Source organism: Phascolarctos cinereus, unplaced genomic scaffold (genome assembly GCF_003287225.1).
Source record: "Phascolarctos cinereus isolate Bilbo 61053 unplaced genomic scaffold, phaCin_HiC Scaffold_9;HRSCAF=440, whole genome shotgun sequence".
Classification (NCBI taxonomy): domain Eukaryota; kingdom Metazoa; phylum Chordata; class Mammalia; order Diprotodontia; family Phascolarctidae; genus Phascolarctos; species Phascolarctos cinereus.
In genome coordinates, this window is record NW_027556402.1 from 192,827,207 (window position 1) to 192,840,399 (window position 13,193).

At 39.1% G+C, this 13,193-nt stretch overlaps 1 protein-coding gene across 3 annotated transcripts in view; it reads right to left on the bottom strand.

The window, feature by feature from the left end:
- Window positions 1-389: 389 nt before the first annotated feature.
- The window catches only part of AFAP1 (actin filament associated protein 1), a 251,402-nt gene continuing 238,598 nt past the window's right edge, over window positions 390-13,193 (bottom strand). For all 3 annotated transcript variants that reach the window (XM_020992125.2, XM_078148735.1, XM_020992127.2), the window contains one exon: window positions 390-7,612. In XM_020992125.2, the coding sequence (XP_020847784.1) occupies window positions 7,586-7,612 (27 nt within the window). In that variant the 3' untranslated portion in view covers window positions 390-7,585. The remainder of the gene's footprint in view (window positions 7,613-13,193) is intronic.

A 13,193-nucleotide genomic window follows, 5' to 3' on the forward strand; every position in this document is an offset into this window, starting at 1 on the left:
CAGGGTCACCGCTATCAAGTGTTTGAGGCTGAATTGGAACTCAGGTCTTCCTGACTCCAGGTTGCGTGTTCTACCCATTTTGCCAATTAACAGTGTCTCTACTGCTAGCAACCCTACTGATTTCCAGTGATCTCAGATTATCACATACATTTTGTATCTCTTTGTCCCTTCCCAGAACGATATAAACCCCTTGAGGACAGGAACTTCATATCCCCAGAACCTGAAGCAACACTTTGCTATATAGTAAATGTTTAATAAATGTTTGTTGGATTACCTCTGGTTAGATCTGAAGACATCATGGAAACTAAAAGAATCTCACCTACCCCCTCCCTACAAAATATTAGGAACCTCTGATATATGATAAACCGAAGAAAGAAGCTCCAACAACATTATTCAAATAGGGTAATTTTATTAATAATACACATGGGTGTGTCGTGCCATGGGGCACCAGTCGGTATCTACACCACATAAGACATTAGGAGAATTAAATAGAAAGGCAGAAAGTTAAAATGAAGGAACTAGGAAATTATATCAATGGGGTTTCCATTTCAAATTTTAAAAAACAAAGCTTTTTTTACATGTTTTCCATGAATTAAATACACTGAGAAATAGTTAAAAGAATCTATTTACAGTCAATTATCATGGGCACTGCCAACATAGTCAATAAAAAAAAATAAACCAAAAAATTCTTTTCATGTTCCTTGCTTGTTCTTTTACAGAGAATTTTAAATACGATCTTGTTTTTTTTAGAAAATACAATAAGGAAATAATTACATTCTTAATATGAGAACATTATTTTACAACATATAACCATGGTCAATTAATTTTGAAAGTGTCTAGAAATGAAAAGAATGGTGCTGAATGAAACGTTAATAATCTCTTTCTTGGTTAGAAAAATTGACACACAATTAGCCTATTGAAAAAAAAAAACTACCCACCAGCTTTGGTCCCTCAAAATTATGATCTAATGATCCCTGTTTAAAAAATACTTTCCATGACCAAAACATACCTGATAGCATCATAGTATCTGTGTAGAGAAATGTGAATAGTTTTGAAGTACAGATCTGTAACTATTTCAGGCAAAGGTGTACAAACCGATATAATGAAAGACAATTTCCTATTTTTAAAAGGTACCTTTCCTGGCCAAAAAAGGATTTCCTCTTTATCACATGGATTCTCCTATTACAAACAGGCAGGTTGTATTGCTGGGAGAGAAGAATTCTGCCCAGCATCGATCAACAAGTTTATTTCACATTTTGGATGGACACAGTCTTTCAAGAGGCTGTGAAACAAAACTCATGTTGCTCCTTCCAAACTGTGCCATGAATTGGAAATACCTAATGCTTTCATCAAAAATTTGACATTAGCAAATAGTTTATGTGATGACAGACCCATCTTAAAATATGTCTGGAAATGTAGGAAAATGCTATTTAAAAGCTACCACGATTTTTGTCTGTTAGTGGTGAGGTACCATGTCTGACGGTGAATGATAGAAGTTCAATGGAAATATTCCTCCTAGATGTGTCTTATTTCAATGAATGGCTATTAAGCGCATGTCATTGTTATATCTATCCTGTGCTCCCAAGTGGACCTAAATTAAATATGGAACCGAGTGATCAATTTTCTGGGACCATGACCTCATTTTTTCTTGAGTTGCTTACAGACAACCATCACTCTGCTCTGATGATGTCAATACCTTAATTTAGAGTTTCCCATCGTGACTATGTATAGATGGGTTTGCCTAAAATACTACCACATAATCAACCTCCAGCAGTTCCCATCTACAACTTTTACCATAAAGTATAAGGTAGGAGATTGTTTCCTGCTAATATGAGATGGACTGAAAAAAAATGAGTGCTACCCCTCTCTAACACACTCCCTCCCAGGGGTCCTCTGGGAAGTGCCTTACAATAATTTCAACCATTTGTTAACCTAAGAACCTTTCTCAACTCCTGTTTTGGAAGTCAGCAACCCATTTTTTTTCCCTTCTCCAAAACAACTTCTCCAGTCAACATGGAACAGGAGATTAATAGTCATATGATCTAGGTTTAAGTTCCAGGTCTGACTAGCTCTGCCCTTGAACAAGCCTTTCTCAGCCTCAGCTTCCTCATCAGTAGAGAGAGGCATTAATATTTGCCTTAGTTATACTCAAAGGGCTATCATAAAGAATGTTCTTTGTAAATTGTAAGAATGAGGGCTATCATTATTAATTCCTCATTCTTAATAGATGGAATTTATTTTGGGGAAAGACCCTGAGGTCACTTGGTGTAATACAGATTGAATAAGATTTTTCTGGTTGAAGAGGAGATGACATTGTAAAATATTAAGACTGAGTTTATGCCATGGTTCTCATATCATCCCTGAAGGACATTCCCACAGAGGCATTACAGATAGGTTTTGAGCACTGGACCCTTAAGAAATGTTTCTTGATCGGATAGAATGTAAGCTTGAGGACAAGGGCTATTTGCTTTTTGTTTTTGTATCCCCAGTGCCTGGCACAGAGTAGATAATTAATAAATGCTTGTTAATTAACTGATTAAGCCAAGGTAATCACACTAAGGGATTTTTCTATTTCCTCTTTTTGTATTTCCTTTCTCTCAGCTTGACAATCATACCTCCTACTCTACAACTATAGGGACATTTCCCTGGCCTTCCAGGGGTGGGGAAAACTCTCAGCTTTGGCAATAGGGTTACCTGTGTCTGGATAGATTTAAGATCTCCATGTAGGTGGTGATGAAAGGAAAACTGTTGGATATTCTACTGAATGCTCCATACAGTAGGTGTGTTTGAATTCTTCTTGAAGGCAAAAATAATGTAGAGGGTAGATCTTGAGAGAAGATGGTGCCTCACCAATATAGAGTCAAAGGAAAGAAAATGAGTCTTTCCAGTACAGGGTTTCAAAGAACAAGCATGTGTTTTGCAGGGCACTGTCACCAGCCAGTTAAGGTTGGCCACCTGACTCTTTTCCCAAGATAGGATCTTTGACTGCTGTTATTACCAGCCAGGTGTTGGCTCTACTGCTCAACCACAAATATGGGTCCTGTTTGTGGTTTGAAGAAACATACTTTTGACATACTTGAGAAGGACAATGCCAGTGTAAGGTAAAGACCTAGGAGGAGATGGTTTACTACTCCTAGACAATCCTTCATAAGGGCTTCAAAAAGCCCACCGGGCTCACATTTGCCCTTAAGATGCCAAGATGGCTAATGAACAGGCAAAACGTGGAGCACATTTGGAAGGGTGTGTGTCAATGGAAATGATATCACCCTCTAAATTCTGACAAGAAGCCTGATTTGCATCTTAAATATGTACAGATATAAATTAAAAACAATATTTATTGAAAATATACAAATAAATAACTTACTTTGAAGCAAAATGCCTAAACTTACTTTCTAATCAAACTTTTTTTATTCTTAAATATTAAGGGGAACACTGGGTATCACTCATCACGTGATATTCCCATGGTTATGTGCTTCTTTTATGGGGCGGCTCATTTAAAGTGGGCTCCATGGAACATAGTATAATTTTTAGTGGGTCTGCTTTTAAGTGGACCACCCGGTTTAAAGTGTTCACAACTGAAAATGGATTACAAATAAAAAAAATTAGATTGGGAGTCAGCAGACTTGAGGGCATTCCTGGCTCTGCCAATAACCAGCTACGTAACCTTGGGTAAGTCACTCTTCTGAGCCTCAGTTTCCCTAACAATAAAATGAGAGGATTAGATTAGAGCAGTAGTTCTTAATCTTTTCTGTCACAGACCCTTTTGACAGTCTGGTGAAGCCTGTGGACTTCTCCTCAGAATAATATTTTTAAATACATAAAGTAAAAATACATAGGATTACAAAGGAAAACAATTATATGGAAACACAAATATCAATTTAAAAAACACACATACAAGGAAGGTCATGGACCCCAAGTTAAAAACTGTTGGATTATAGGATCTTTGAGGTCCCTTCTAGCCCTAACATTCTATGATTCCATGTTGGCATATTGCCACCATGTTATCAGGAGTGTTGCATGCTAGAATTATCAGCACCATAACAATAAAAGGATTAGGATTAAGGGTATAAGTTTATTATTTTACCTCTCTTTGTAACTAGAGATAATAGGTTAAAGAAAAATCAGAGCTTCATATTGTATTCCTGGGCAAAGAGAAGGCTGCCAATCATGAGAACAGAAGGAAGAATGGTCCAGTGCCCTTGATGATTCTGCTGATGACTTAACAGGGAGTGGGCTCTCCTTTAGTAGGTATCTTCAAACAGAAGATCACAGGTTATAGAGCTAGAAGGGACCTTAGAGACTGAATTAGTCTAAACCCTCATTTTACAGAGCAGAAGACTGAGATCCAGAGACGGGAAGTGATTTGTATAAGGTCACATAGTTACAAAGTAGGAAAGCTGGAATTTGAACTCAGGTTCTCTGACTTCGAATGCAGTACTCTCTAAAAGATACTGATAGGCTGGTCATCCCCTATGGAGAGGAATCCTGCTTCAGGAGTTCGTGAGCTAGATGGACTCTGAGGTCCATCTGCAAACCCAAAATCTACTATTCTGTGACTTGGCCTAAAGATGGCAAAATCTTGGGAATCTCAAATTGATCATTAATTTTAGCATGCCCATTTTGTACTTTAAGAAATAAAGGAAAACGTTTGTTCTTGTTGAATAAGAGACTATTAGCCAACCCTTGAAAGAAGGAAATCTGTTGTAGACTGAACTGTTTCTCTTTAGAGAGTTTTCACATTTCTACAGGGATACAAAATGGACATGGCTTTGATTAACTAACAATGGACAAATTTCCCTCCAGCCCCCTTCCCCAACCTCCCAGGTAATCCAGTAGAAAAAATTCCATGAGCACCTTCCTTGGGTAAGTAAAGCTTCTAGCTCACATATCCAAACGTTTGCAGGACCTCTCCTCTTCCCCTTTAGAGAAATTGCTCTTCAAAGCCCTTGTAGGCTGTGCATCCTCCCACTTAGCTCCACCACTTTAGAGGAATTTTTAGGGGATCAAAGGTAATAAACATTGATACCAGTTTCCTAAATTTCTTAGCATTTACTTGAGCCAAACCTTGATAAACTAGGATACTAGGGGTCTTCTGAGTAACTAAGTCAAGAACTTCTCATGTTTCAACCTTTGCTGTCGAAAATCTTTCTAAAATTTTGGCATCTACTTTCTCATTTTAATACAGAGAGGACTAGCAAAGATCTGCCGTCTATAAAATGAGGAGGTCAGATGAGATGATTTATCAAACCCCTTTCAACTCTGATATTGATAGATCATAGGATGAGAGCTGGAAGGGACCATTTAAAAAATCATTCCATTCCATCCAACCTTTTCATCGTATGGATGAGAAAAATGAGTTCCAGAGACTTGGCCAAGATCAAAGTTAGTAATAGGGCTGAGAATTGAACACAGGCCCTTTGACTCCATATATCCAGAGTTCTTCTTATGATATTTTAGATGATTTATGCCCCCCATGATCCTAATTAGAATCATACTTTTTAACATTAATTCTCCTTATGCAGACAATATAAGACTGAGTATGCTGACTTTGTAGCATTCTTTGAATAAATATTTGATATCAGCTTGTTTCCTCCACCAACTCATTCAAGAAATATTTGCTGAGTACCTACTATGTGCAATTAAGAACTGTGTGAGGAAGAGCTATAAGACACTCAGGTCTCTCCCCTTTTGTTGTTTGATTAATTCTTATAAAACTCCCAGCTCACTGAAGTGCCCCAGTACAATAACTTGGAGGGAGAAAGAGCTGGCCTGTTCATAGCGGGGCATATTTCTATGAGCTGACTTTTTAGGTACTGAAGGAAAACCTCTGGTTCTTTGAATAATGACTGTCATTTGGTCAGTTGATCACCATACTGTCCTTTCCCCAAGGAAGATAATCCTGGACAGTGACACTCTTGGGGCTAGGTTAAACTATGGATTAGGAGATGGAAGACCTGGGTTCTAGTTCTGTGTCAGCTTCTTAGCAGCTATGTGATCTTGATGAAGTCCTCCACTTTCTAGGACTCAATTTCCTTTACTGTAAAATGGGGGACATGTCCCTTCCAGCTCTCACAGTCTATTTTCTAAGCAATCTTCTTGCTGGTATATTGGGGGAAATCTAGTTCTCAGACCTGCCATCTTTTCCACCACTGTTGGTGCTTTTCTCTCTTTGATGCACTAAACTCATGCCTCTCTCCACAAAAATAAAATTGAATAAAAAAATCCAATGTGGAATATAATATCATCTTAAAGACCAATGAAGACACAATTCCTTATAGGTCTGCTGCTGGGGAAGAAAAAAAAAAAAACACAGCCAAGTCTGGCACCACATTAAGGCTCCAGATCAATAAATCAAAGAGAAGGGCCTGGAAGTGTCCCAAACCTACTTTCTTCCCAGGGTCAGAACTCATCAAAAGATTGATCCAACCAAATCCATCATGGCTGATAAGCTGTGACATTTGCAACTTCATCAGGTAGTAAATCAAACTTGCTTCTCTTCTGTCAGAATCACTCCTAGTGACAGCTCTCAGGAAGGGGAGGACTGAAATGATATGGATTTGAAAGGCAGGAAGGAGAGGGAGAAGGAACATGGGGGGCAGGCAGGGGAGGTCAAACTAATGAATCAAAGTATTAATAGCACTTTGCTGCCTTTCAAAAGCAGTACAAAATACAAACTACGATACAAAATATCTCTGAAGATGCCAGGTGCTTTTAGAAAAACACACACATACACAATACACAATAAAGAGAAACGTTATTTTTTAAAAATGCAGCTAAAAAATGGCAGCTTTTCAAGTCCCAGTGAGAAAAGCATCTGTCCAAAGGTGGGGAGGAAGGAGGAAAGAGAGTAAGAATTGTTTCACATCACAGTTATTTCATTCCAAAATCTCTAATGACTAGGGGGAAAGGGCATGATGTGGGGTGGGGAGTGGTGGTGGGGAGAGAGAGGGGAGAGGGGGAGAGGGAGGAGAGGGATCTCCTGGACCAGACATTCAGTTCATGCCAGCAGTCCTATCACATTGATCAACATGCTTCCTGACACTCTTTTTCAAATAAGACCATCCACGAGGGATCAGATCCGGGCTCACACCTAGAGCCATCCTCACCTGGGACAGTTCTACTACAAAACTCCCGCAGATGCCAATCTGAGAATTTTGCCTCAGGCTCATCCGGCTTCACACTCCTGTGATCGGGTTCCATTTAAGCCAGGGCAGTTGAAAGTCATTACTTAATTAGACATAATCCTTCTCATTACAATTCTTTTGCTCCTTTTCTGTCACTTATCTTTGTTCCTTTTTTAGGGTGTTTTGTGTGTGTGTGATTTATTTTGCTTTTTTCATTACACAAAGTTGGAAATGAGAGTGTCATAAGTAATAATAATCATTAAAAAAAAGGGCACCATATACAGTAGAAAGAGTGTACAAGTGGAGTGAGAGCCAAGCTACTGGCACCTGAGCAGAATTACAAAACCTCTGATGCTGTGCTGCTTGACGCCTCGTTTCGAGTTGAGTCTCCTGTTGTCTGAGTCTTGAATGAGAGGATGTAAGGCCTTCTAAAAGGTGGGTTCATTCTTTCACCATTCTCTTTATGTCCCATTTTTCAACTCCCATTCCTAGAGAAATAAACAGAGTGAAACAAAAACACATGGCAAGAGATCATTATTCCAAGAACTAAGAGTACTGATTGAATTCAGTTCATATTTATTAAGTGGCTGTTATTTGCAAGACTTATTGTAAGCCATAGATTAAATTATTTTAATGCTTTATTGCTGCATTTTAAAATTTGTAATATTGTATTTTTTCCCAATAACACATAAAAACATTTTTTTAGGCAATTGGTGTTAAGTAATTTGCCCAGGGTCACACTGCTAGTAAGTGTCTGAGACCAGATTAGAACTCAGATCCTCCTGATTCTAGGGCTGATGCTGTATCCACTGCACCAACTAGTTGCCCCAAAAACAATTTTTAATTTTCATTTTTTACAATTTTGAGTTCTAAATTCTTTCCCTCCCAAATCACTGAGAAGGCAAGCAATTTGATAACAGTTATACATGTGCAGTCATGCAAAACATATTTCCACATTAATCATGTTGTGAAAGAAAACAAAGACAAAAAAAGAACGAGGGGAAAAAAAGCAAAGCAAAATAACTGTATGCTTTGATCTGTATTCAGATTCCACCAATTCTTTCTCTGGAAGTGGATTACATTTTTCATTATAGGTCCTTCAGAAATGTCTTGGTAGATCATTGTATTTCTCAGAATAGCTAAGTCATTCATAGTCGATCATTGAACAGTGTTGCTGTTACTTTGTACAATGTTCTCCTGGTTCTGCTCACTTCATTTTGCATCAGTTCATGTAAATCTTTCCAGGTTTTTCTGAAACCACCCTGCTCACTATTTCGTATAACACAATAGTAATTCCTCACAATCATATACCACAACTCATTCAGCCAATACCTCATGGATGCATTTTTAAAAACATCAATGTCACATCCTACTGCCCTATCCCTTCCCTTTTAACAATGAAGTATTATTAATGCAAAACAAACCAAAACGTCTAGTACAGTATGCCATAGTTCATTCCAAATCATTAGTTTATCACTTCTCTCCTATAAAGAGGAAAGTATGGTTCATCATCAGTCCTCTAGAGTGGAAATTAATCAACGTATTGATTAGAATTCTGATGCAACGTCATAAAATTCAACTATTCAAATAATACTTAGTAAGTGCCTATACACATGGCCCTATATTAATTCAATTACACCCGCTGACATTTATTAAGCACTTATTAAGTGTCCGAGACTATGTGCTAAGCTCTGGGGATACGTAGGAATTCCCAGAATATAGAAGTTTATAGTCTAATATGAGAGTGAGGGATGTAACATAGACAGTCAGCTAAAATCCCACCTTCTTCAAGAAACCTTTCCCAGATCTCCTTAATCTTCACGCTCTCTCTCAGAGATTATCCCCCAGTTTTATCCTACATATATTAGGTTTCTACCTGTTTGCCTGTGTTTGCCTATTGGACTGTGGGTTTGAGGACAGAGACTGCTTTTTCATTTTGTTTTGTTTTGCTTTTGTTTTTATCTCCAAGCTTAGTGCCAGTGTCTGGCAGATAGAAAATACTTAACAAGTGTTAGCGGAGACTTGAAGGAAGCTAGGGAAGCCAAAAGGCAGAAATGAGGAGGGAGAGAGCTCCATGCAGGGTGGAGAGCCAGGGGAAAAGCTCAGCAATGGAGCGGAGCAAGGAGGCCAGTGTCCCTGGATCACAGAAAATGTGGAGGGGAGTAAGGTGTGAGAGAACTGGCTTTGCAAAAGAAAAATGTGGTAGGAACAAAATAGAGAGGTATGCCAAGCCCTCTAAGAAATTATGACGAGGGACAGAGATCTCTCATAACTGGGGAGAGGAGGCAAGGCCTCACGGAGGATTCAGCAGCATCTCAGCTGAACATCCCCTATGACCTTGGTAAGGATCTGCTTGAGAGGACTACAGGATTCAGAGATGGAAGGTAACTGCAAAGAGGACCTAGTCTGGTCTGGGCCCTTTGCTCTACTGAGGAAGAAAACAGGCCCAAAGAGATTAAGAGACTCATGTATGATTGGATGGCTAGAAAGTAGCAAAGCCAACATGCAAACACAGGTCCTGTGATCCCAAATCAAGCACTCCTTTCACTATATCCTGATCGATTTCTGTTGCATCTGTCACTGGTGACAGAGAACACGATTCACCTAGTTTCCTAGGATCTAGGCTTCTGTGGGTCAGCATTTCTAGTGCTATATAAACCAAGAGGCAAAAACTGAAAAAGATTAGAGTCCCCTACCCCACCACACCCCCCAAAAAATTTCTACACCCCTAACTTTAACCACCACATAGCATAAGCCTGAGAATTTTGGACCATTTCATGCTACCAGGCATCTTTATCTAAGGTCCTTTCTACATCGCAGGCTCTTGTTCAGCTACTACTAGTAGGGGAGGTAATGTGTGATGGAAAGAGTACTGGATGCGGTGTCAAAAGACCTAGTTCCGAATCAGCTTTTCCACTTAATAGACAGGCATGTCCTTGAAATGGGGAAGGGGATGGTGGGGGGGGGAGATGAATGTGCTCTGAAGTCCCAGCTTTAAACTGTATGATTTTGCCTCTTGGCGTCAGTTTATAGAAGGGGGTGACTGGATCAGGCCCCCTCCAATTCTGACACTGTGATTCTGCAATGGCTCTGTACAGTTATCAATATACATTATATATACATATAACATATATATTATGTTTTATATACATTATCTCATTTGATCCTCACAACAATCCTGTGAGGTAGGTAGAGCAAGTGTTAGTAGCCCCATTTTATATAAGAAAAAACTGAGGCCCAAAGAGAATCAGTGATTTGCCCAAGGCCACAAAGGCACAAAATGGCAGAGGCGAGACTCACTAGGTCTTTCTATTCTAAATTGAGGGTGCCTTCCATGATACCATAAAGCCTTAGCATTATTCTAGGGCTTCAGTCCCTTATAACTGTGAGAATCCACAGTTCTGTGATTCCTAGACACAGCCTTTTCTATGTGAGTTTCAGTGGGAATTTTATATGGGTGAAAGACATTTACTAGTCATGAAATGGGACTTTGGGCAAGTTCTTTCTCCTCTCTGAGCTGCAAAGTGGCGGCGTCGGATTAGATAACCTCATCTAAGTTTCCTTCCAGCTCTGGCATTCTAAGGCCTTATCCAATTCTTTCAACATAGAGTATGATTTAAAATTCATTGATTCAGCAGACATTTATTGAGCATGTGTTATATTTAAGACACCGTGTGAGGTATAGGTGCTACAAAGATGAAGAACAAGAGTCCTTCTTTCCAAGAAGCTTAAAACCTATCATAGGGCTGTGACACGTGCACGAATAAGAATGTGACAACCTCATAGGTCTAGAGTGATGGTGACCAAGGAAATGGAAACCTTTGGGAGTGCTTTGTTTTACTGGCAGCTGAGATCAATCTTCACAAACTGAAGTCATGAGAGTGATGTCCGCCTCAGTTTCTATAGTTATCTCTGAGTCAGAAACAGCCTTCGCAATCCAAAAGGAATACCATGAGAACATTTATTGTTTGCTATCGATCGCACAGATTGTGTCATAGCATAATCTTATTCTAAACATTTATCCCAGACAAATGTCACAATCCACTGGAAGGACATATGCCTGAGAAATGTTAGAGGAGCCACAGGTTAGACCAGGTAAGGATTTCAGGGCAGGGCAGTTGAAAGTAAGAGCGTCAATCCTGGTTCCCTGAATGTCTAACAATACACATGATCTAGAGGGAAGAGCTGCAGGGCACTATGAACACCAGATGTTTCAGAGATTGTTTATATCTAAAATGATCGGGGAACTTTCCAAGGAAATACATTAGAATCTAGGAATTTTGCCAGTGGTTAACACCCATATTTCTATCCAATAACAACTCCATTGTTCAGGAAAATACATAGATTCAGCCAATTCAGAATGGGCCCCAATGGCTGTCATGTGAATTACATTTGTTCTACAGCAAAAATAATGACATCAATTAGAGAGTTTAATAGGGTTAGTGATGTGAAAACTCCAAGGCTGGCATTCACTGGAACAAATTAAATTAATCTGATTTTACCACTAATGTAATCATATGTCTCATGGTTTACATGGGCAAGTATGTTTTCAATGACTATCATCCTGTACTATTTGTTTTGACATCAACTGGAAATGGTTAAATTGGGAGGCTTTTTAAAAATCTTTTTCCTTTCCTTTCTTTCTTTTTTCCAGATTTTTTTCTGGAAAAGAACGTTGCTAACATAATTAGTGGCCATCCCTATCAGAATCCTCCTCTTCCCTGGGCCTGTGATCCCTGCTACAGGAAAGGCTAAGGTTGGTGGATTGCTTGAGCTCAGGAGTTCTGAGCTACCGTAGGTTAAGCTGTGTGTGGTTATCCATAGTAAGTCCTCTATCAGTATGGTAAACCTCCAAGAAAGGGGCATCAGCAGGCTGCCTAAAGAGGGGCAGAGTAGCCCAGATCATAAATGGAATAGGTCAAAACTCTCATGCCAATCAATGTTGGCATTAGGCCTACAAGTAGCTACTATACTTTAGCCTAGACAAGTTATGGACATCCAGTCTTCTGTCTCTGGATACACACACACACACACAGAGACACACACATATACATACATACATACATACATACATACATACATACATATATATATATATATATACATATATATATATACATATATATATATATGTATTTAAAGAGAGAGAGAGAGACAGTCTCTCTGTCTCTCTCTCTCTCTCTCTCTCTCTCTCTCACACACACACACACACACACACACACACACACACACATTTTTTCCCCTAAGAAATAGTATTATATTAATGAAGAAGCACAGAGATTTATCTATCTATTCAACTTCAAGTGGCAGGACCTTTTCAGATCTCTGGGATGATATACAGAAAGGGAGAAATCAATTCAGAGTTAGAATATTGTCCCTTCCTCACACAGTTCACTTTACCCCTTTGAGAATCAGTTTTCCCACTTATGAAATCAGAAGCCACATAGGCCAACCCTTCTTTTTGTAGATGAGGAGTCTAAAGGTTATAGAGATTAAGCAATCTGCTCCAAATCATCCAGGTGGAGAGGTCAGAGAAGGGATGTGATCCCAGACCCTGTATCTCAAGAACCAGTGCCTTTTCTAGCATCCTACACAGTACCTCCCTCCTTATCTCCTCTACTCCTCCTGCCTCACTTTCCTGGGTACTGTGAACAGGAGAGCATTGTTGAAAACAAGAACATACTCTGAAAAAATGGAAGGTATCATTCACCTAGGCCAAGTATATTATTCATCTATCAGAATGCACACGAAAATACTTTAAACCAGAGGTATCTTGCTCCGTCTGCAAAGAGTATGACCAAAACCAGATTAAAATGTAATAAATGCATAAATACAATACAATGTAGATAATGTTAATTTGTGGTTTTCTAAGTCAATATGCTGCCCACAGGGATCCATTCCTGTTTGAGTCTAACATGACTGGTCTAAAAATATGCACTAAGTTATCTACAAATGCAAGGTCTACTTAGATGATGTTAGAACGAGCAAGTAAGATTGTTTAGGGAGATCTGGTAGAGCAAAAAGGGAAGATGATCTAAAACGGTCCCCAAAGACCACCCCAGAGTAGGA